Raw genomic sequence first — 25077 nt, 5'->3', positions numbered from 1 at the left:
TCTCCTTTGAGCACTTTAGAAAAACATCTTTAAGCTAATGATACAATCACTAGAACGGTATGTTATGAAAGCAGAAAAATCTATTTTATGTGCTAATCTGCTGTCAATTTGATTAATTCTATCTCTCCTACACACAGTTTTCTAACCAGTACTTACTTCCTGTGCCAATTTATAATATCCCAAAGCATCATTAGTAGTTTCTAGGTTATCCATGGAGGATGACACCTTTAACCATATTAACTTTGAAAATTATGTCATGTTACACAGTACTTTTAAAATGAACTTACTGACAATGCTTTAAAATAATCTTTCTATTCCTATTTGAAATAGAGAAACAATGAGCTCAAGTATAAATTCTTTAAATAAAAACAATATGTAATAGTAGAGAAATTTAGTAAATATGTTAACTTATGTTGAGAAATATTTCACCGTTATAATGTTGGCCATAAAAGAGAAAAAAACCTTCACTAGATAACATCAGTCGAAATATTAGCTATTAAAAGGAATACTGGCATATTTATATAAAAGAATGTGGAAGTGCCAGGCCTGGTGGCACACACCTTTTATCCTAGCACTAGGGAAGCAGAGGTGAGTCTGAGGCTAGCCTGGTCTACCGAGCAAGTCCCAAGCTACCCTGGGCTACACAGCGAGACTCTGTCTTAAAAACAAAAAGCATGGAAGCATAGACCAAATAACTTTAATCTTAAGAATTAATTTAGAGTAAACTCTCTTCAAAACACAATTTATAGAGTAATATTACTTGTCAAGAGAAAACTACGTTTTTCTTAAACACGAGTTGTCATATACCTTCAACAACAGCACTGCTAGATTTGTCAAGTGTGGAAAGCACATCTCAGATTCAAGTCAGCCAGCTTTCTGCACCTTTTGATTTTAGACTGTATTTTCATGTTCACTCTTGTATTTTTAACCTGCATGTATGTCTATGCAGCACATGTATGCTTGATAGCAGCAGAAGTCAGAAGAAAGCACCATATTCTCTGCAGTTAGAGACGGTCCTCTCTCTGTAAGAGGGGTACAAGAGGGGCATGTGCTCTTCCTGCTGAGCCCATTTCTGTACCTTTTAATTGCTAATGATAATCTGATTATTTGGAACCACCCCTCATTTTTTTAAATCTTATTATGTGTTGGGACACAGGGCAACTTTTTTTTTTAATGTATGCGAGTACACTGCAGCTGTCTTCAGACACACCAAAAAAGGGCAATAGATTCCATTACAGATGGTTGTGAGCCATCATGTGGTTGCTGGGAATTGAACTCAGGACCTCTGGAAGAACAATTAGTGCTCTTGACCATTGAGCCATCTCTCCAGCCCCACCCAACCCCTTCCCTTCTATTTGTAGGATTTGTTTGTGAAGCTTTTGTTTTGTTTTCTCTATCAGACTTTATTGTCTACTTTTATCTTCAATCAGAAGGACATATGTACACACAAGTAGAGGTGAAAAAGTAAAACTAAAAAATTTCAATAACTTTTTTTCTTGTAGTGCTGGGAACTGACAGCTAGGGCTTTGCACATGCTAGATAATAAGTCTGTAGTGAGCTATAACCCAGCCTTTAAGATAATGCTAAGATGTTTTCCTGGGCAGGAGTTTTAATTCTTGGCCCCAAATAAAGATTGAGTGAGCTATGGATTGACTTGTGATTACTATCCCTTCATCTGTAATAGGGTGCTGGTTAAACAACAACAACAACAACAACAACAACAACAACAACAACCTGCCAATTGCCAAGTACAAACAGGAAACAGGAAGAACTGATAATACATTCCCCAAAATGGCTTTCAGAAAAAAATGAAATATTACCAAATTTCTGAAAAACAAGTTTCAACATGTATGTAGAATCCTAAAACAAACTGGAATACAGTTTTATGAGGTAGACATGAACTCAATGAGCCTTGAAAGTAAACCAGTATTTCCTTGGCTGTAATTCCTTTCCCTGATACTCTATGCATGCTTTTACAGTTTCTTTTGACTTGTGTCTTTCATTTGCACCTTGTCTGTATGTGCAAACTTTGTGGGTGTGCAATGCCTGCAGAGGTCAGGAGTCGGAGCCCCTGACCTATTACAGTTACAGAAGGTTGTGGGCTGGCAGGTGTGGGCTAGGAGCCACAGCAAGTCCTCTGCAAGAAGCCGCCTTTCTGAAATTATTTTTTTCATCTTATTTAGCAGAATCAGCTATTTAATAGAACAGAATTGTGACGTTTAATTGAATTGTTTCAAGTAGAAAATTAGACACAACAAAGAGGTTTTACATTATTCATAGTTAAAACATTTGTACAATAATGAGTACATTTGTTTAAATAGAACAAATTTAAATTCATGAACACCTCTATTTTTAATATAAATTATCATTAAAAACACAGCTACTTACTAATAACATGACAGCTAAAATACTATGCAAAAAGTTACCTCAATTTACAACAGTGAGTTTCTATGCTGTTTGGAGTTTAAGAAGTAAGTAATAAGTCAACATAAATATTTTGACTCTCTCTAAAGCACTGCCAGCATCTGGCACTGAATGCATTCTATTCTATCATTAAAATATTAGGGAGGAATTACATACCTAGATCCCACGGCGCCATCTCCAGAGTCCTGGCTTCCAGCTTCACTGGGCGTGCTCACCGACTTGGAGGATGGAGACATAGGAGGAGGGACTAATAGTGAAACAGACAGGTATCCGCTGTTACTACACGGAGAGCCTGCTCAGCTTATGGTGTTTCAAACATAATTTAACATGAAATAATTAACAAAAAGGGAAAAGAGTGACAAACCAGACAACAGAAATACAAGGGTAAATGGACAGTAGGGAGAAAGGGGAAAGACAAAGTTGGCAACCATGCTGAAGACTCATGCGATTTCTCTGGCAAGATGCATCCAGGCTTTCTGCGTTTAAAACACAAGACTACGGGAAGCTGTATCTTCATCTCGTCCATCACCAAAGGCGGCCACTAATTTCAAAGGAGAACATTCCTTCTCCCCTTTTAATGTCACTTTTATAAGACCATAATATTTTATATGTTAACTGGCTACACTGCCAAAATTAAAACTGAAATGTGCTTCAAGTAACTTAAATCTCTGGTTTTCAAGATTTGTTTTAAAATGTTAAACCTTTGTCTAAGTTTTTTATCTTTCAAACAATTTTAGGGCTAGGGATGTAGCTCAGTGCTTGCCGAGCATGTGCAAGGCCCTGGATTTGACCCCTGGTTTTGGCCTTGAAAATTAGTATTTAAAATTAATACATTTCTCTCCACTGTAAAGAGACAATTTAGGGAAATGATACAGATAAAGGAATGGCTCCTTTAAAATGTTCATTAGTTTCCAGCAATTTGGAGGGAAATGCAAACAAGCCATAAAACAGCATGCCTTCTAGACATGACGCAGCACATAAAGCGACACATGCAAACTACACAGCAAGATGTATGGTAACTTCCTTACCCCAGGGCTCAGAAAAAACTGAACGTACAGACAAAGATACAGACACCCAAAATATTCTTAATCCCTTCTTAGAGAACAACATACATTCTTCATAGTATATAAAACAATAGCAACTATTTTTCTCCAATGTTTCAACAGTACATTAAACGTGCACATTCATGCTATGATATTTGAAAAACTTTTTGATTACCGTAACAAGAAGTATAGGAGGCTCATCACTGCCATCTTCTGGTTAAATTTTTACCATAAATGTTCCCAATCCCAAGTATCTTTTTAAAATAATGTTTCAGTGTCCAACATTAAGTGACTAACACATTTTATGTTGCATTGACTTTACTTACTAGTCTACTACACAGAAGGTAAATTCCTAATTATATAATCAGTAATATATAAAGAAAAAAGTCATAGCTAGAATGTTTGTGTTCTGAGCTAATAGTGAATAATACTTGCTTATATTTCAAACAGTATTAAAAACAATTTTTCTAATATTATGATTAAATGTAACAAAACCAATTATGCAGCCACAGAAACTTGATACAGTTCACTTATGGTCGGCACTGTGTTAGGTGCTGCATACATAATTCCATATGGCTAAAAAGGAATGCATCTAAAGTAACACAGTAATGTCTTAATCCTTTGGCTTCTCTTAGGTTCATTCCTCTCACTGTGAAGCTTCTACTACTTTAAGCTCCAGCTGAACACAGAAATGACATTGTGTAACAGCTGCTTGTCTACTGTGCTATAAACACAAATACACATTTATTAAATTGGAATAAGGCACCATATTTCCATACCAAAGGTGTTCAAAATATGAAGTCTGTGTTCTTTAAATTGTATATATAACTTGATAATTGAAAATCTAATTTCTTTACAGATACATATTAGAGAGACTGATATTAGTAAAGTTATTATCAACCTATCTGTTGGGAGGCATCAGAAATGTTTTCTACTTTCATTGTCTTCTCCTTTCTTGGGTGATTTCAAGTATCAATGATTCGATCCAATAAGCTCAATAATAACTCACTTTGTTAAGACTGCATTAAAAATATCAGCAAAATTCTTTAGAAATAGGTTATATACCAATTACATGTACATAAATAGATATATTAATCCAGTTCTGAAGTGAATGTTCAGAAACAATAATAACTCAAGAGTGGCAGGGCTACCAAACTCTTCTGGTGACTCAGCCAAGAGAAAGTCCCACCATGACTAAATGTGCAATTAGATCACAGTCTCCATCCCAGATATCCCCAAACTATATTCTCAATGCTCTGCAGCAGTTTAAAGCCAAGTGACGGAGAAGACACATTAAAAAGTCTGACTCAAAAGTCAGATCAACTGACTAACTTCATCTTATAACAGTAAAAAATGTACCTCAGAAGGGACAACCTGAAAAATGCAAATCACTATTATTATCTAAAGGTGGATAGTAATAGAAAACAAGGCATTAACATTGACTATCATACTCTAACTCAATTAGTCTCAGGAAAAAAAAAAGAATGTAAGTTGCAATGAGGCAGTACCAAAAACCTTTGAAATAATGACTTCAAAAACCTTTGAAATAATGAAAGCAGACATTCAGGGAGAAGGAAGAACTGAACTCATGAGCTACCAAATCTTTGAAAAGACTCACTTCTGGAATTTTAAAGGACAGCTTGTAAATATAGTTGTCCCTGAAAATATCATAAGCCATTAATATGTAGTTTTTGTCAAGTTAAGTATTTAAAATACGGTTTGCTCCGGGTAGTGGAGGTGCACGCCTTTAGTCCCAGCACTTGGGAGGCAGAAGCAGGCGGATTTCTGAGTTTGAGGCCAGCCTAGTCTACAGAGTGAGTTCCAGGACAGAGAAATCCTGTCTCAAAAAACTAATATACATACATACATACATATATATATATATTACACACACATATGCATATATATATATGATTTCCTTAGTAAGACAATGATTTGATCAGACTGCCTTTATTTCAAATTGTTTATAAAATAGTCTAAAGCAGGTTTGCATTGATGTAACATGAATATGCTAGTGGATCTCAGAGATTCATGGCAAAGACAGCACATGTTCCTTTCTCTAAGAACCAGAGAAGCATGAACTGAAAACAACACCACAATCCTCCTCCTCCTCACATAAACAATACTGACAAGAGGAACTTGTTCATTCTCTAGAATAAAAGGCTTTGTCAAGAAGGCTTTACTTACCAGCTAAGTCCTTGGCTTTCAAAGGATATAAAATTAACATTACAGCCTTTGGCCAATGAAGAAATGACTAGAATATTTTTACCCATGAAGACTCTAAAAACACACTTAGATTTAAAAGTAACACTAAGTCTGCAGGCACACAGAGAAGCCTCAGAGATGAAGGACTGTATGGTGGAGTAAAGCTCTGGGGAAAGGGCTTTTTGCCAGGAAGCAGGGCAGAGAGAAGGTAGGCAGTCATGGAGCATGAGCACAGAGGTTCAGAATGTTGCAGATGACAGTGAATGAGCTGAATCAGGTTTCTCAGCTGTGGCACCAATGTACACTATACTCACATATTATGCCCTTCCTGAATGGTCGCATGTGCTCTCTCTCTGCCTAGAGCTTACTAGAGCTTCTTTGTTCTTCTAAGAAACATTGCTTTACATATTCACTCTTTGAAATACTAATTTCTCCATTTACAAATGCCTCTCTTCTGATAATGAACATTATCCATTATCAGAATATTAATAGTCTTTTCAATATAATTATATTATGATATTTGTAACATTGATATTGTTAAAAATATTCTCTTCAATATCATTTAGATCATTATATTTTTAAATGAAGCTGATAAAAATGATTTTGTAGATTAAAATATCATAAAGAACCAACAGGGCTGGAGAGATGTCTCAGTGATTAAGAGCACTGACTGTTCTTCCAGAGGTCCTGAGTTCAATTTCCAGCAACCACATGGTGGCTCAAAACCATCTGTAATGGGATTTGACGCCCTCTCCTGCTGTGTCTGACAACAGCTACACTGTACTTACATACATAAAATAAATAACTCTTAAAAAAAGAAAGAAAAGAAAGAAAAAGAACCAACATTCCTTGTCATGAAATGGTTTTTAAAAATTAAGCTAGCTGGGCGGTAGTGGTACACGCCTGTAATCCCAGCACTCTGGGAGGCAGAGGCAGGCAGATTTCTGGGTTCGAGATCAGCCTGGTCTACAGAGTGAGCTCCAGGACAGCCAGGGCTATACAGAAAAACCCTGTCTCGAAAAAACCAATTCAAAAAAAAAAAAATTAAGTTACACTGAAAAGACTGAGCTGGAAGCATAGACAGTGTTCTCTGCAAACGGCTGACCTAAAATCCTGGAAATGACAGAAGAAGCCAAGGGGGAAGGGCGGAGCAAAGCTTAGCCAACACCGCTGAGCTGGTTAAGAGTTACTCCACTGGCGCTGAGTTACGAGACACGCCCACTGACAAGTTAAGACTGACAAGTTAAAACATCCATTTTAGGAAATATGGGAGTTTCAGTTTCTGCTATGTATTTGCGTACAATGTGTTTTTTCATACTTATTTTTATTTTTACACATATGCTTGGCCTGCATTTATGTCTGTGCAGTGTGCGTGACCTGTGCTTATGGAAGCAGAAGGATGATGAATCCTGTGGAACTGAACTTAACACACAATGTCTTAAGGAAGGGTGTCTTTTGTTTGTCCTTTCAAGTAGGAAAACATGATCTAATAAAATCCAAACAAATACTTAAGGTCTAGCCTATACTGTGAGAGCGCCTACTCCCAAGAATATCAGACAAAAACCAGTCAAATAGCCAAGTAAACATCAATCTACCAGCAAATATGTAGAGCTGTTTTTTAGTGACATTGAAAAAAAAAAAAAGAATTAATCAATCATGGTGATGTGCAAATTTAATCCCAGCACTTTGAAGACAGAAGCAGGCATATCTCTGTGTGCTCCAGTCCAGACAATACTACATAATAAGACTCCATCTCAAGAGAAAAAAAAAATTGCTTTAGTAGAATAAAAAGAATCATAAGGAGTTTTGAACAGTAATTTTAAATTTCTAAACTTTAAATATATCTAACGATTACTTAAGGAATTTTTATAGTGAAAAGAAAACAAGTATCCATATAGGTCATGATATAAACTGAACTTTTTGAAGTTATTCACTCTTATGTATGAGTGGGCTCAGTGCCCTCAGAAGTCAGAAGAGGGAGTCTTTTCTCCCAGAACTGGAGTTATAAATAGTTGTGAACCACCATGTGTGTACTAGGAACTGAACCTGGGTCCTCTGTGAGAGTAACAAGGGTTCTTAACTTCAGAGCCATCTCTCCAGCCCCAGGGATTTTTGTTTTGTGTTTTAAATTGTGGATTATGAAAACAACAACATTATCACAACTTTATCTGTATTTTGTATCTTCATAACAAATTATAAATAAGCACTGGGTATTAATATTGGGGTTATAAGTGTATGTTTTAGGATTATGAAATATATTTTGCCTAATTATTTTTTTAAGATTTATTTTAATTATGTGTATATTTATGTGGCAGGATGGGCACATGAAAGCAGGTACCCCAAGAGTCCAGAGGTGGGTATCGGATCCCTGGAAGCTGGATTACAGGTGACTGTCAACTATCTAGAAGGGGGCCGAGAAGCTAAGCTGAGTGAGTCTTCAGCCAGAGTGAGACAATGTTACCTGCTGTGACATCTCTCCTGTCCTCCCACCCCTTCCACACTTTTTCCTCATTTTTTAAAAGCAACGAGATCACCATAATGTGCTTAGCCACTTATTGGCTTCATTCTGTTAAGTTAAGAGAAGGAACATAGTTTAGAAATAAAAAGGAAGAACATGTAGGGAATCTGGCTAGGAAACAGAAAGGCTAAATCTTAAACAGTGCAAGGCTTATGCTCGCTCTTTTGGTAAACACAATCTCATACACCTGAACATTCTTTCAATTTCTGAATAACTATCGTGAGCATGATTATATACAGAAATGACACTTGGCTTGCTTTTCAAAGCCTGCTTACTGTTGCCCTAAGCAGTTCTACTTTGGCTAGACCTAACATTCTACGCTTATGAGCAGCTAAAAATTCTAAATATTCTCATGCCAATAGCAAGCTGATATTTAATCAAGAAGATGTAGGGGCTGGAGAGATAACTCAGTGGATAAGAAACCTTGTTGTTTTAACAGAATATGCTGGCTAGTTTTATGTCAAGTTGATTGAAGCTAGAATCATCTGAATGGAGGAAGCCTCAACTAAGCAAATGAAGCAAATGTCTCTATAAGATCAGGGCAGGTAAGTGTAGGCAGGCAGGCCTGTAGGGCATTTTCTTAATTAGTGATCCATGAAGAAGGGCCCATCCCATTATGGGTGTGGCCACCCGTGGGCTGGTGGTCCTGGTACTACAAGAAATCAGGCCAAGCAAGCCAGTAAGCAGCACCCCTCCACGGTCTCTGCACCAGCTCTGTCTCTGGGTTCCCGCCCCGGGTGAGTTCCCTCAACAGTGATAAGAACATACAGCTTTAATAAACCCCTTCCTTCCCAAATTGCTTTGGTCATGGTATTTCATCACAGCAATATTATCTCTAACTAAGCCTCACAAGATCCCAGTTTGGTTCCCAGCACCAGAAAATGGTGGCTGACCTCTTTTCTGACCTCTACAGACAGCAGTCATGCACATGGTGCTCATACATGCACACAGGTAAAACAATCATACATGTCAAAGAAAAATAAATATTAAAAAAGTTAAAATCTTTCAGTAACCACTCACATTCATGAAATACATTTTCATTAGAAAGAAAAAAAAGCATAGCTATTTATACTGTCTTTCCATAGTTTAATTTAGCAAAAACACCAAACTAATGGTTTGAAGACTAGCAGTAGTTTTTCCTTTCATTCTCCCCTTTCTCTCATGTTTACACTTAGTACAAAACAATGGCCTAGAGAAGAACTAGTGAGGATTTGTGCAAGCTGGGAGGCCTGACTTCCATCCCTAGAACCCATGGAAGGAGAAGGAAAGAACTGACTTCACAAGGTTTTCCCGTAGCATGTCGGCCACCATCCCATCCCACCCCAAAGAGGAAGAAGAGTAAAAAGAATCTATCAAACAGAAAAGACAGCAGGGGAATGATCTCTCCTTGCTAAGCACAGTCTAAGAATGCATGTACAACATGAATGCAAAAGCCACCCCTACGTTCACCAGCCTCAGCTACAGCCATTCCAGTTCCAGTTAAGACAAAACCACCTTGTTACTGGCTAGAAAGGTTGATTTGGGTATATTTTTACTTTTATCAACTTGTCTCAGAGTTAACTTTCAAAACTCAAGTGTCACCTAAGAGAGGCTACAACATCCATGACTGATAAAGCACTTCTAGTTTCTCCTTAAGGAAGCCTTTGCTGAAACCCTTACCCAACCCTTCCAGACTCAGCACAGCTATGGGGCCTAAGCTATCACTAATCCTTTGCAGTTCCTGCCACTGGAGCTTGTGGACAATGCACAGGATCAGGAATTCCCACCTGTGAAGAGTGAAATGGAAATGTTGTATACTTCCTGGATCTGAAGGCTTTGTCACCATGACACTGGAAGGTAGTTCGGTTTGAAGCTACAGCAAAAGCAAGGATTACTAAATCAGTTCAGATTCTGCTAAATGGAAATAATCCAACACGGGTTCCTAGAGAAAGACCTGAGTATGAATGAATTTCCTTGACTTATGCTACATATAGCCTTATGTTTAGATTCTATAGCCTAAGCTTCTGCAAAGGGGAGTGCATCTATTTTCCTAAGCTAATTAAGAATTGTTATCTTGGAAAAGACTAATAAAGGTTTCTTTGTTGCTGTTGATGCTCTGTTTTGATTGTGTTAAAAATACTCTTCCATCCTACCCAAGACTTTGTACCACCTGGCCTCTGCCCACTTCTGCTCTTTGCCTCTCTCCGGCTTCTTACACTGCAACCACAAAGGCCCAGCCCAGGCTAGCTTTATTCACACAAGCCCAGCCAAGGCTGGCTTTATCCAGGGACTTTGCACTCACTATTCCCTCCACCTGGATTGCCCCCCACTCTCAGCCTTAGCACTCTGGGCTCCTTCTGGTCTTCCTCTTCTTTCAAAGCTCTTCCTGAACACCTGATCTAATGCAGTCCCCAGTCTAACTCTGACATCACAGTGATAGCCCAGCTCCCTACAGGGACTCTGCAGGGCTCTTGTCTATACTCAGAAGCCCATTCCCAAGCCTGGCTTATCAAAAGTACTCAATATTTTTTGAATTAATGAGTGGCTGGATAAGATTTTTCTTTAAAAGCTATAAAACTAAATATTATAAATTCTCATGTAGAAGAATTAGAAATGGAGAAAGAGGGCATGCCCTCCCACTAAAGAGTGATCTTTCAAGAATCAGCAGAAGTGGGCTATGAATTAAGACAAATGAGCAAGTAAATCATTGAAAGGGAAGTCAGGGTGGAGCTGGGGGGGGGGGGGCGGGGGTGATTCATAGAAGAAATCTAAAACCCAAAATGGCACAGAAAATAAGAAAACAAGACCCTCTCATCAAGGCCTGTACAACTCATGAGTGATGTGGTTCAGTTACTAAGATAATAAGAAAAAAATAATTGAATTAATTTGGTTTTAAAATCAAAATATATAGCACAGATTATCAAAGACATAAAAACGAATGTGCTATAGTTTTCAAATTCTATCAATAAAAACTATGAGCAGAAGAAGCAACAATGAAGCAGATGCTAAGAAAAACCAGCCTTTTCATTTTAAAACCTTTTAGAGCTAATGATCAGTTTTACTAAGGACAGTTAAGTCTCACAACAGGCTCACTGTACTTACTGCCTCTGGTCTACATCCCCTAGGATGGATACAATTAGTCTACACCCTACATATGATGGTACAAACCTATAATCCCAGCACCCAGAAGGCCAAGGCGAGAGGATTATGGGTTCAAGGTCAGACAGGGCAGAAAACCCTGCCTCAACAGCCAACCCCCCCCCCCCCAAAAAAAAACCCCTCAACAACACGAAACATTGCTAAGGAGACAGCTCTGCTCGGGAAGTGCTCACCGAACAAGCATGAGGACCTGAGTTCTAGCCCCAGGACCAGCTCTGGTGGTGCACATGCGTAAGCCCAGCCAAGGAGATGGGGACGGGTAGGCCTCTGCACCCATTGGGCAGCAGCCTCGGCTACTCTGAGGGCCCTAGGTCAGAAAGGTAGGTAGAACCCAAGGTACATCACCCAAAGTTGTCTTCTGGCACCTACATATATGATACGTACCTGAACACACACAAATATGCCATCACAACACAAACACACAAAAGATATAAGCTCAAAAAAATAAACTTGAAATGCCAGGTCCCTAAAGGATAAAATGCCACACTAAAATATATTCTCTGTAGAAGCACCTAACACAGAACGATATTACTTAAATAAACACTAAATGCTTTCGGATATGTAACTAGATAGTCCTCAGTATCTTTTCTACACAACCTATTGGCCTAATATAACTATCACGATGAATAAATAACACAGGAAAAAGACCAAGGCCAACAGAAGCAGCAGCATCATGTACTTTCTGGAACTCAGGGAATGCTACACATCTGTTTTTCTGATCCTTTGCTTTGAGTACTTTGACCTAGTTAGGGTACCTTTTCCTAGCTTACAAAAAGGAATGTAGAGTTAGATTAGAAAATATTCATCTTTAAGTTTAACATAGTTTGATGCAGAGTAAATTACTTATTTAAATAAGAAAATTCAACTGGTAGCATGGTATGTGTTAGCAGGTATTAATCTTAATTTCCTAAACAAATAAAATAACTCTGTAGTGATATATCTGGGAAAAAAAGGAATTTCAAGCAAATGGTAATGCTTTTGAAACAAACAAAATATGCAAAAGATATCAAACCGATGCACTGAGCTTGGATATATCTGAGCTCAACAGAATATATGCCTGTTCCCCAAGAATAGATACAGCCAGGTCCTTACCGATAGGGGAGTCTGTGGTCAGCCCCATGCTTTGAAGCAAGGCCTCAGCTTCTCTTCTTTTTTTCTCAAGGTCAGATTCTTCTTGCACAGAAACAGCAGCTTCCTTCTTCTGATCAGTCTAAAATTTTAAGTCAAAAACTCAAGTTAAAGTACAATATGAAACATTTATATATATATATAATTTTAAAAGTTTTATTTTTATTTCACTCAGGTGTATAGTATTTTGCTGAAGAGATGACTTGGTGGTTGAGAGTTCACACTGCTCTTACACAGGACCCAAGTTCAATTCCCAGCACCCATGTCTGGCAACTCACAGTGACCCTAATGCTAGCTATAGGAGAGCCAACAGTCTCTGGACTCTTCTTGGCATCTCTACCCATGTACACGCATGTGTGCACACGGGTAATTTTTTAAACCTCTTCTGGAGAAAATTAATTTTTAAAAGTTATAGACATTATTATTATTATTATTGTATCTGGGTTTTGTGTTTGTTTGTTTGCTCATGTTACCCATGCTAGCCTCAACTCTACAGACTTGTGAGATCTTTCTACCTTAACCTCCCAAGTAGCTAGGGTTGCACACAAGTGCCACCAAAGCCAGCTCTTGGGTCTTATTTTAGTTATCAAAAAAACCCCACATATTTGGACCTGCTTAAAAACAACATTTATTTTGTTTTAATAACACAAAACAATTTGTTAGGAAAATGTTGGCAACTTTTTTTTCTTTTTGGGTTTTGTTGTTGTTGTTGTTATTGTTGTTTTTGTTTTTTGTTTTTTTTGTTTTTTCCAGACAGGGTTTCTTTCTCTGTGTAGCCCTGGCTGTCCTAGATCTCAACTCTGTAGACCAGGCTGGCCTTGAACTTAGAAATCCGCCTGCCTCTGCCTCTCAAGTGCTGGGATTAAAGGCATGTGCCACTACTGCCTGGCAGACCAACTTTTATTTTAGCCATTTATATATAATTTTAGCAAAATCTTCTAGCTACACTGGACATTCTAACATTCTTAAAGCATAAAAATATCAAGAAAATCTTAAGCTTTCAATGAAAACCTTATCAAGTAGACAACTATTATTTATATACTGATTGACTTTTCTTGGTCACATTTGTATATATTAGTTTATTTTCATCAAAACACAGTAAAAAGAGCTCCATTGCCAAGCTGAGCCTTCACCGTGTGCAGTAACTGCTTACCATCTCACTATGCAATGAGACTTTAAGTCAGACATCAACCAGGCCATAATTATCCCTTAGAGGCCACTTATGGCCACTCATAAAAAACAAAATCAAGTCTGTTCTCAATATCAATTCAACAGTTCCTGACTGTGCGAGTCTGTACCATGCTTTTACCAGTTAGCTGTGACTCCAACACCCAATGCAAAGCTTCAGCCCATTTCCATGTATCACAGAAAGATTTGGGAAAGTAGGAAACAGTCCAAGCACAGTCCTTCCAAGTATCTCAGCAATGCTACACATGCTTCTTCAGTCACTGTGATAAACTCTGGTTTTTCAGACACTGCTTTTTCTCTAGGTCCTGGGAGAGGTCTAATAGTCTTCTTGTAGTCCTGGCTATTACTTAGGCATTTATATACACAAACCTGGTACAGCAGGCACACTTGGGGCAAGTTATGTTATACTGGCCAACTGAAAATATATCTGTGTACACAAATCTGTCCCAACAGATGCAATTAGGAACAAAGTGTAAAGATCAAGGAAGGGCAAGTAAAATATGGCCAGCTCAAAGCCAACACATATTTGTAACATTATGGTATGTGATAAACAAAGTCAGAAGATAGAAGTACCTTTTTGGTACTATTAAATCTACTGCTCAGTAAGCATATTTCAAGGATATAACTCATGATAAATGTTAAAAATATGCAAGTCTTCTACTCAAATAAATTGTTAACATATATTTCAGTTTGCCAATAATATCATTCTAGCAAATTATCAAGACAATGAATTCATTATGATAAACTAATTTAATATATATATGTGTGTGTGTGTGTTATCTTCATGCAGATGTGTACTATAATGTCTACTATACTGCAGATGATGATACTTACTTTGCATAAAAATATATCCCTAGAAGACTGTATGACTAAATTTAACTTCCATAATTCAAATCTTAGAAATACATCAAATTATATGAAATACATTCAGCCGATTAAAACCTCACCCTGCACCAGTTTCCTCATCTCCATATACCCGCCTTCAAAGTAAGATTTACTGAAACTCTGCGCTGGCAGTAATAGCCTGGGGTTTGCAGCAGTTCTGTCGATATTACAGAATGCCCTTATTCATACTTGTTTATTTAAAATAAACAATGCTCTTGTTTATTTTAGTGAATCAAACATACTTCCTTTTTTTTCCTTTCCTCTTCTTTCCTCTTCTTTTCTTCTCTGATTTGGGCCAACCGTTGCTTCTTACGTTCCAACTCAGCTTTTAATTCACTTTTGTCCGACATGGTTGTGACCTTAACAAGCACACCAACATTAACAATAATCATTACATTGATTTAAAAAAACAAGCATCAGGCTTTAAAAAAAATTTTTTGAGTACTTCAAGAAGTGTACCAAGAAGCTAAGAATTTCAATGGTATCCATGGAGAGCACACAAGTTCTACTTTTAAAATAATAAAAAATTATATATATGCATACTGTTAAAATTTAAGAAAAATTATAAACAAATGTATGATCATATATTACTAGAATTTGAGCACAACAGCTAGCACACAGTAAGTGCTTTCCTGTTCCTAAGCCCAAATTTAACAATGTGTTACTCTGTAGCCAGGCTGGCCTTGAAATCATAATGTAGCCCAGGATATCTTCATGGCAAGTCTCCTATCTCAGACTCTGGTGTGCCAGAGTCAGCCACATACCCAGATTTGATGTTTTCTGATGACTTTGTATTTGAGTACTACTAGATAATAAAAGTCATAACTAGTGTTTAAAACAAATGACACCATTGGCTTAAATCCTAGCAGAGTATGATAGCTCACACCTCTAATCCGGGCTCTCTGGAAGTGAGGCACAAAGATTGTGAGTTCCAGGCAGCCTGGGCCATAAAGAGCAAAACAGGCTTTTAAAGAATGCTTATGTCTTTAGCTAGGAAACCAAAACTATTACCAGAGATGTCTGTGTTTTGTTCCCAGAAATTTTATAAAACACTGAATAGCTAAACAGGAAATTCCTAAAAATTCTTTTAAGTTCTATAGATGTTCTACAACAATCATTCAAAAAATATTTTTCCATCTTAACACCTTTTTGTGGCATTTTTATATGGTTATTTATATGGGCCTGAAATGTGCCATAGTAGACAGTCATCTAGCGGAGTGGGGGGCTGTATTTTTGTTCCCTTCACAGCATAGCAACCTTAACATTGAGCTGATAGTGACCAAACGATTTATTTGCAAAGTAGATGGAGTTACAACGTGCTGTCATACTGACAGTTATGAAGGAGTGAGGAACTAGGAGCTTTCTGAACGGGAAAGGTAACCTAGGAGTTCAATGTAAGTAGGTGCCAGGACCTTGTAACCTTCTCTACATTACTGGTTCAATCTTTGTCAGTGTCTCTCTCTCCGTACAATCTCAAAGGATTAAACACTTTTGATTAAGGAAACTGGGTAAATAACCTCCTGAAAAGTTTAGGAATCTCTTAGGATCACAATAAATTTGGATTAAGGGTAAGTTTGGTAAAGAGGCAAAATTCATCTATGGAAATGAAAAAATTCTTCTATGTGGTTAGAGTACTTAAGACAGGACAGTGGGAAAAAACTGGTGAGCAGGTAATGAGAAATTCCTTTAATATACACTCTTACATATACTCCCAACCAAGTCATTTAAACAAACTCGCAAAGCAAAGTTCGTGTTTCTTCACACACACACACACCCGCCCTTTTCAGGTCTCCAAAAAGCTTCATACTGTAAGGGCTGAAGAGAGTTTCTATTCACATCCCTCTGATGATATTATTTATATTATGTATGATAAACAATACACATTATTTTCTGCTTAGGACCAATTGACAACAAGTATACCACTACTGCCTGCTATCTAGTTTTAAAGAAATACTTCTTCTGTCAACCATAACTATTCTGTCCCGCTGAAGCACAGGCGATCAGTTAGCAGCTCCCTCATTCTCAGACAGGCCAGGCAGGGCCTTTGCTCCATGACTGACAGGTTCATCTTCTTAAAACTCCGGAGAAAGGAAGTGCCTAGAATGATGTGATGTTTACAACCTCAGTGTTCAGCGACCTCCAACACACGCTAGGTGCCTGGTCATGCTACCGGGCCAAGTAGTAGCGACCTTTATTAATAAAAAAACAAGCAAAGCTTAAGGAATTACTTTCTCCCTGAGCTTAAGGCCAAGAGGGTGCGGTCCGGGCTGGGGTGTGTCCGGGGACCGCCAGACGGGTGCAGGACAAACCCGAGGGTCCAGGCCGCCCGCGGAAGATCCCGAAGAGTTGCCAAGGGCCGCGGTGGCCTCCCCAGGCCGCCTTGAGTCACCCGGGCCGGCGCTGTCAGTATATCGGCCAAGCGGCCCTACAAGCTCCGAAGCGGCCACCAGAGGCAAAAAGACCTTGAAGGAAGCGCGGCCGACCCACCTGTCAGGTGGCGGGATGGAGATCGCTTTCTCTAGCCGGTAACTTCCCGGGAACGTCCCTCTCCAACTGTCGCCACCGCTGATCCACGGCGTCCCAGACACACAAAGAGGGATGGGCGGTGGCCGCTACGGCGAGAGACAAGGGACAAATGGCTGCGCCGAGACGCGGTCGCTAACTTAATCAGACTCTTTGAGGGGCGGCCTCTCCGTGACTTACCTTTGGTAAACCAGAATCTGACCGGTGAAATAGATAAACACCGGCCCCTCCGGACCGAAGCGTTTCCGCTTTGGCAAAAACTGGACAACCACACCTCACATCCTGGGGCGGAACCCGCAATAATCCCCCTAGAGAACTACAAGTCCCGGCAACGGGGCACCCTGCGTGAGCAAGCGGAGCTCTGTGGGAGTTGTGGTCCCCAATAGAGGCAAGGAATGCTGGGATATGTAGTCAGTCTTCGCTTTCTTGTCCGCAGCACTGAGGCCATCTTTCTGCCTTTAAAATGATAATGAGAAATCCCAGCGCTTACATTGAAGGTGTTTTTTTCCTTTGCTTACAATGTTGTATGTGTTGCTTAAGGCCTGAAGCCCAACATTAACAAAATCTTCAGAAATCCTTCTAAAATGTATCTGAAAAAAGGACTTATTAGAAGTTTATTTATAGGCATGTAGATTAATTTGCAGGGGCATGGATTCTTGAAGATTCTTGTAGTATGTGATACAAGATCTAAATAAAAATATATTGGGGCTGGAGAGATGGCTCAACTGCTAAGAGCACTAACTGCTCTTCCAGAGGTCCTGAGTTCAATTCCCAGCATCCACATGGTGGCTCACAACAATCTGTAATGGGATCAGTTGACCTCTTCTAGTGTGTCTGAAGACAGCTACAGTGTATGCACATAAATAAAATAAATATTTAAATAAAAATATTAATTAGCATAAAAATAATTTATAGTATTTTATAGCAGAATAGTTTTCTTCTAAAAGTGTGTTTGTTAAGAAAGCATTTTATACTACTGGATCTGATTAGATTTTAATAAAGATAATTATTGGAATAAGAATTTACCAGAAGTGCATGGGCTGATATACGTGGCTTGAAGAATTTATCTGAGTAATTTGAAGCATTATTTGCCAAGTATTAAAGCTAATACCAAAACATTAGCTTTCTTATATTCTAGAAAACTGACAAGAAGCACATTGTTTAAGTTTAATATTGATCTCAAATTTGAAGCTTTAAAATTTCAAAGCGCATTTAGTTATGCAAACTCTGTTTCTCTGTTTCCCTCTTTCCAAATAGTTTTTGTTTAGTGACTTGAAAATTCTTAAGAGCGGTCACTCTTCATGTACCAGGAATGGAGCTGTGTACTATAAGGAAGAGCTGAAAGCACACTTTCCTCTTCTCGACAGAGAAACACTGGGTTCTTAGTTCAATTAACTGTTAAGACAAGATTGTGTAACTAATCCATAGAAATAGATAGGTAAGGAAAAACAACTTTCGTGAAGAGATGATTCCAGGTACAAGTCTTTGATTTTTAGAGAGTTGATTAGGAATTAACCATGAAAACAAGAAGCAGAAAAGTATCATGGTGAAGAAGAAGAAGAGGAAGAAGAAGAAGAAGAAGAAGAAGAAGAAGAAGAAGAAGAAGAAGAAGAAGAAGAAGAAGAAGAAGAAGAACAAGAGAAATAAAAGGAGGAGGAAGAGGAGGATGAAGAGGAGGAAGAAGAGGGGAGGGGGAAGGGGGAGAAGGGGAACAGGAGGGAGAGAAGGAGTAGGAGGGGGGAAGGGGAGAGGGAGGCAGGACAAGGATGGGGAGAAAAACAGGATCAAAATACAAAGCTGAGAGAGTAGAGCACAGTAGAGCATCAAATAATTCCGAATGGCTGTAGGCTAAAATAAACTGAGGATTGAAGCCATAGGAAGGGCAAAGTCATATATGTCCAGCCTAGACTGAGACCTGAGGTGATGATTGAAAGGTTTTAGAGAGGAGAATGACATGGACATGTTTTGAATAGTTCTTTAGATGTGGTCTGGAGAAAAGCTGATTTACTGGTATTTTCTTGGTCTTTCCCATTCTTTCTCTGCCCTTTTATGCTAGATTTTGTGCTCTTTGGAGTTGTTCTTGGCTTCTCTAAGGACTGCTTTGTGGTTTAATTTAACCTAAGAGGAAATGGGAAGTCACACACTTTTCGCCCCAGCACTTAAGAAGCAGGGCCAGGCAGAGTTCTGAGTTCCAGGCCAGCCTGATCTACATAGTGAGTTCCTGGATAGCCAGGGCTATGTAGAGAGACCCTGTCTCAAAACAAACAAACAAACAAACAAACAAACAAAAGGACACACACCAGACAAGGATACAGCAGCTGGAAATGAAGATGTTGGGATGGGGAGAAGGGGTGTGGGTTGCTGGTTGTCTAGGAAATCACTGAGCTGGTTTTCCAAAACAGACAGCAAATTGAACATCTGAGGGAAAACAGAAGACTGAACCTTGGAGAAAGAGAAGATAAGAGCTTTTCTTCTCTCGGTGGGAGGTCCCCTAAGGTTCTGAGTACACTAACCGGACTGTGGCTTGGGTGTTTTATTGAGTCCTTCCCTTCCCCTATTGGTCCTGTTTTGATACCATCTCCCAACCTGCCTTCCCAGTGTTTCTCCTCAAAGTATTTTCTGGGAACAAGAAGCTGCTATCTCAGAGAGCCTATTTTTACGTGTGTGTGTGTGTGTGTGTGTGTGTGTGTGTGTGTATGTGTGTATGTGTGTGTAGCTCAATGGACATATGCTAAACCATTTTACAAGTACGTATGTCCATTAGCCACTATACATACTATATATACTAGCTACTAGAATAGCTCGCAGCATCAGTCAGAGAAGCATCTTTTAGTATGACCATCAAAGCAGAAACTCAGAACTCATTGGAGTACTGAGAATGAGGCCTGGCTCTATATTACCCATCAAACCTGGGAAAAAGATTAATATTCAGAATTTAGGTAGAGTTTCTTGTGAAGACATATTGCTTTAGCACCATCATAAAATTTTTGAAAATTCTAAGTAAAATCACATATTGTTTAGGATCAGTCTGCATACATCAGAAAAACAAAACTCATAACAATAGTCTAGAATAGTAGCTCTCAATGTGTAAGATAGTGACAAGAAAAGAATGTGGGATATTACCAAGTTGAAAAGTCCTTATCCTTGAAGTGCCTTGATCCAAACAAGAGGATTAAAAAGCAGCCAGTTTCTCAGAAAGGTCTTCCCTGAGTGTGTATTCACCAATATCTCATTTCCCCCAACATCCAGCAAAAGAGAGAGAACTGAAATAGTCAGTAGGAGATGATCAGTCTCTCATAGACCATGAAGGCCAATCTAAAGTTCTGATGTCCTGCCATGTTTGCTGCCAAAACTTGACCATGACATCACGGGCTCATTTTCTGATGTGAGGAAGAATATACTGGTGTCAGTGACAGCTTCAGAGAAGAGGGACAGCTGCCCCAATCGGACGACTGAGATAGCCTGGGCTCCATATTCTGTACAGAGAGGCAAAGAAAAGTCTTCTCAGCCATTTCCCTTTAAAAAGCAAAAGAAAGAAAGGAAGAAGAAAGAAAGAAAGAAAGAAAGAAAGAAAGAAAGAAAGAAAGAAAGAAAGAAAGAAAGAAAGAAAGAAAGAGAGAGAGAGAGAGGAAGGAAGGAAAGAAGGAAGGAAGGAAAGAAGGAAGGAGGGAAGGAAGGAAAGAAGGAAGGAGGGAAGGAAGGAAAGAAGGAAGGAGGGAAGGAAGGAAAGAAACAAAGAAAGAAAGAGACTCACCAAGCCAGATCTTGGCAATTAGTGTTGGAGTGTTTGCCTTGTGATTGCTCAGGTGAAGACTTGTAAATGCATTTCTGTAAAGACAGAAATAGAAAATGTAAGGTAGCAACAAAACCTGGACCATTTGCCAGGAGAAAAGGCCCCAACACTGCTGGGAAACTCACTCAGCGGGGATTTGGGGTGTGTCTTCATAAATGGGCAGAGCTCGCACATCACACCCGTGGTTGAGCCTGACTGTGCAGTGCCCTATGGTCTCTGCTGGCTGTGATCTTCAGGCACCTCTGGAGTCCCCACAGTGTCTGACAGAGCCCTTTGAGTGGACGCTGCTGCTCCAGCTCATCTTGAATTAAACAGAAAATCCAGCGACATCGGGCTGCACCTCACATAACTGGAGTCAGCTGGAACTGTCGTGAGGTTCCAGCCCCAACTGTTCCCACCTGATCTGCCATGGACATGTGGTTTCATGACTTCTGTATGTTGTACAAAAGGAGACCTCTCAGATGTCAAAAGCTCTTTCCCTTGAGAAGTTTTTACAGTGAAACTGTAAAAAAAAAAAAAAAATCCCAATAAAATAGACACCTGGGGATAGGGGGAGAAGGGGGCCCAGGGTGCTGGTGCAGCCCCATGCCGTGAACTGGTGCAGGGGACACACACTTATGAATCACAGGAGATTCCCCTGAACTCTGCCTTTAAGATGGGTCCTCCTTATTGTGTACATGTGGTGTGTGGTCAAGAAGGTAAGAACACAAGTATCAGTGAAGCAAACTGTCAAAAGGAAGTCATGGCCACCTTAACTGGAAGAGGAAGTGTTTGAAAGGGCCGCAGCTCTGTTCTGCTACCCAGAGCTTCAAGATCTCCAAGGAGCCATGGAACTCGCCAGACATTTTGTAAAAAGTCAATCACAGCATTTAGTGCTCATCACCAACAACCTTGTGATGTGTACCTTCATCACAGACTACGAAAAAGTACATCATTGTGGAAAAGAAAGCTGAGTCTGAAAGCAGTGCATGAAGCTTTCTAGCAATGGCACCTTAAAAAAAAAAAAAGTACTTTTAATCATGTGTATTGTGTGTAGGGTGTATACTTGTGAGTACGGGCGCCTGCAGAGACCAGAGGCATCATTTTGAGTGACAGATGGTTGTGAGCTCCCTGATGTGGGTAATGGGACTCAAACCTCAGTCCTCTGGAAGAACAGTATGTGCTCGTGACTGTTGAGCTGTCTCTCCAGCCCCTCCCTGCCTATCACGCCATGTAATATTTACCTCTATTAGCATTTGGTTAGATAAACTTTTGCTAAGATGAAGTATTTTTAAGTTGAAGATGTATTTCTATGAAGAAACATCTTTTCCCAAGACCTTTGCATAAAATGTGTGATTTCTGTTACTTTATCCCACATTAATTAGGGGTCGTCTAAGATCTTGCTTTGGCTATCCAAGTTCATGAGGCTTCTGCCTCTGGGAGTTAACGATTGTTGGTCTTTTCAATGTTAATAGCTTCTCTAAGCTGCTCGCATTTTTAATTTTTTTTTTCTAAACACTTTACCTTCAGGAACTGTATTTGACCCTTTCAGAAACACTGACAGAAGAAAGGGTTTTCTCCCAACTTTGGAACTATCCTAACTTTGCCATTTCCTCCCCCCGGGCAAAGGAAGCTCTTTAAGAAACTCGCTTCACGCAGGGCAGTGTTCATGGGCTGACCAGCAAGTCTCTCATAATTTAACCGCATTACTTTTCTATTATCCTTATTATTGTTCTAGTCTGTATTTTTTTCCTTCAGAGTGTTTGCTGCATTGTTAACGTAATATGGGCTTTTCCCCCCATTATTTCCTCTACTTGTCTTGATGCACATATTTTCCCTCTTAGTGTCAAAATAAGGTGATGGGGAATTCGGAGTCCTTTCTGAGCCGAGAATACTTTTGTAATCTGGCAACCTTTGGCATGAAGCACATATCCTAGTGAATGATGGAGCACTTAAGAGTGATTCACCACTGAACATTACAGAAAATAGGCTGAGGGGCTCAAAAACTCAAGGCAAGTTCCTTCTACTCAGCGTGGTGTATATACTGGACTCTCACTTTTCTACCCCCCATTATGTGGTTAAGAGAGAGGAGATAATGACGGCTTCCTAAAGTTACCTGTAATGCACTCAAAACTCTGTTAGGTGTAATGGTTTTAAGAGGCAGGATGAAAACACAGCTAGGAAATCAACACAAAAGGAATCATTTTCAGATGGTAACGGTGAGCCTATGTCCTTCTGCATGTGTGCTTGCGCGCGCGCGCGCGCGCACACACACACACACACACGCACACGCATACGCACTTCCCATTAACTGTCATGAAATTATGAGTACCTCATTAAAAGAGCTTATACTCTCCAGATATAGGCAGGGGATGCTCATTCTCCCTGGGTTTCTTATATTGATTTAGTTTCTTGTAGTAGAATAAAATCTTGACCCTTTTTTTTTTTTTTTTTTTGCAGAGCTACTCCTGGATGTTCAGTATGTTGTCTTTGGAATATGGGCTATGAAGAACAACAACTACTAATCACTGGACAAAATGGAGTTAGCCTTAACCACAGATACTATGAAAAACCCCAGCCAGATCCAGACTGAATTAATTTTCAGGTTAGAAGCATTGACCTGTCATAGTCCTCTTTGAATAAATATTTATTTAACATTTGACCTTACTGGGCCTAGGCAAATTTCAGGGTGGTTAAGATTTTCTACATTAACATGTAAATGAACTACTAATTATTCAGAATGTTGATTAACAACATGCCCAGATTTGCATACAAGGGAAGAAATGTAGTTTTAGTAATACTTACAGCCAATATTTCTCTATAGGTACAGCTGTGAGAACCTTGTCTTCACCTGTGTCTGAATATATATTTGTGTATGTATGTATAGGAATACGTGCTACACACTGAGAAATATATACACAAATGTAACATGGTCTCCTGAGCTTTCGAGCTGTATATCCTGATCCCCATGTGGTATCTCTTGCAGATCCCACAGGGACACTACACTAAACATGCGCAAGGCTTCCCAGCAAGCTACTTCTGCTGTTCTGAGTCTCGCTAAAGAACGCTTGTCTTCCTCATTTACTCAAGCGTAGGCCACTAAACCGCCATCTTCTTTCAAATTTCACATCCCCACACTGACTGCTGTGAGTTCCCTCATTGGTACCTCATTTCTGGAGGTAATGGGGGTAGGGGTGGTGACATAAGGTGTGGAAGATGCTTCCTAGAGTTAGTATGCAGGCAAGGACTTGGCCACATGCGGTCTAAAAAGGAATCAGTTGCTAGAACTGGGATATAAGGAGTTAGACAATCTCAGCTGTCTGCTTCTAGGTTTTGTTTTTTTTTTTTTTTGAGATTTATTTATTTATTATATGTAAGTACACTGTAGCTGTCTTCAGACACACCAGAAGAAGGCTTCCAATCTCATTATAGATGGTTGAGAGCCACCATGTGGTTGGTGGGATTTGAACGCAGGATCTCCGGAAGAGCAGTCAGTGCTCTTAACTGCTGAGCCATCTCTGCAGCCTGTGCTTCTAGGTTTTGAGGCTCTCCCGGCAGCCACCTATAATTCTTTCACTAACATCTCACTTATCATTGTAGTTTTTTGGTTTACATGCTTATCTCTGAATAATCGCACAATTTCAAAAGAACTGTGTTTGTGGCTTATATTCAGCTGTTTTCAGATGTATTCTAGATGATCAAGGCACCTGGATGAGGACCGTGAGTGGACAGGGGACAAGGAGACAGAGTCTTATCTTGTTTGGGTGTCATAGTATCCACAGCCTGAAATCCAGAATCTCTGATGCTTATGTCTGTCTCAGAGGCGCCTGGCCCATGGTGGGAATTCAAGAAATAGTCTCTGGTTGTTTAGGTTGAGTTATTGTACAATAAAAGTGGTACTTGTTATTTTGGACCTTCCAGATTGAGGGTTAATAATGCATCACGAACTCTGATCTTGCTTATTCTGTGCTGGTGAGGTTTTGTCAACTTGCCAGCAAACTAGAGTCACCTTGGAGGAAGGACCCTCAATTGAAGAATTGCTGCCATCCAATTGGCAAAATGCCATTGTGCACAAAGTAAAGACAAACTGATAAAATTATCTTATTTACTTTACTTTACATACTAGTTAATTTCATTAGACTAGAGAACACTACTCCCTGCTGACTGTAAGGGCTCCTGTCCACACTCCTGGGGCTGCCCAGGCACCTGTCTGAGCCCTATGTGTTGGATCTGTCCAACCACATCCCCACGGA

The 25077-nt window shown here is 39.5% G+C and overlaps 1 protein-coding gene across 5 annotated transcripts in view; it reads right to left on the bottom strand.

Annotated features, from left to right (window-relative positions):
* Dync1i2 (dynein cytoplasmic 1 intermediate chain 2) overlaps positions 1-17340 on the bottom strand; it is a 48335-nt gene extending 30995 nt beyond the window's left edge. For 3 of the 5 annotated variants that reach the window (XM_052182679.1, XM_052182682.1, XM_052182683.1), the window contains exons 1-5: positions 17233-17338; positions 17017-17141; positions 14772-14888; positions 12421-12538; positions 2581-2671 (exon numbers count right to left, since the gene is read on the bottom strand). In XM_052182679.1, the coding sequence (XP_052038639.1) occupies positions 2581-2671; positions 12421-12538; positions 14772-14879 (317 nt within the window). In that variant the 5' untranslated portion in view covers positions 14880-14888; positions 17017-17141; positions 17233-17338. Of the gene's footprint in view, positions 1-2580; positions 2672-12420; positions 12539-14771; positions 14889-17016; positions 17142-17232 lie in introns of all 5 variants that reach the window. The other 2 variants (XM_052182681.1, XM_052182680.1) reach the window with 2 other exon arrangements.
* Positions 17341-25077: the final 7737 nt, after the last annotated feature.

Source organism: Apodemus sylvaticus, chromosome 5 (genome assembly GCF_947179515.1).
Source record: "Apodemus sylvaticus chromosome 5, mApoSyl1.1, whole genome shotgun sequence".
Lineage (NCBI taxonomy): Eukaryota > Metazoa > Chordata > Mammalia > Rodentia > Muridae > Apodemus > Apodemus sylvaticus.
This window is presented reverse-complemented; position numbering and strand designations above follow the sequence as displayed.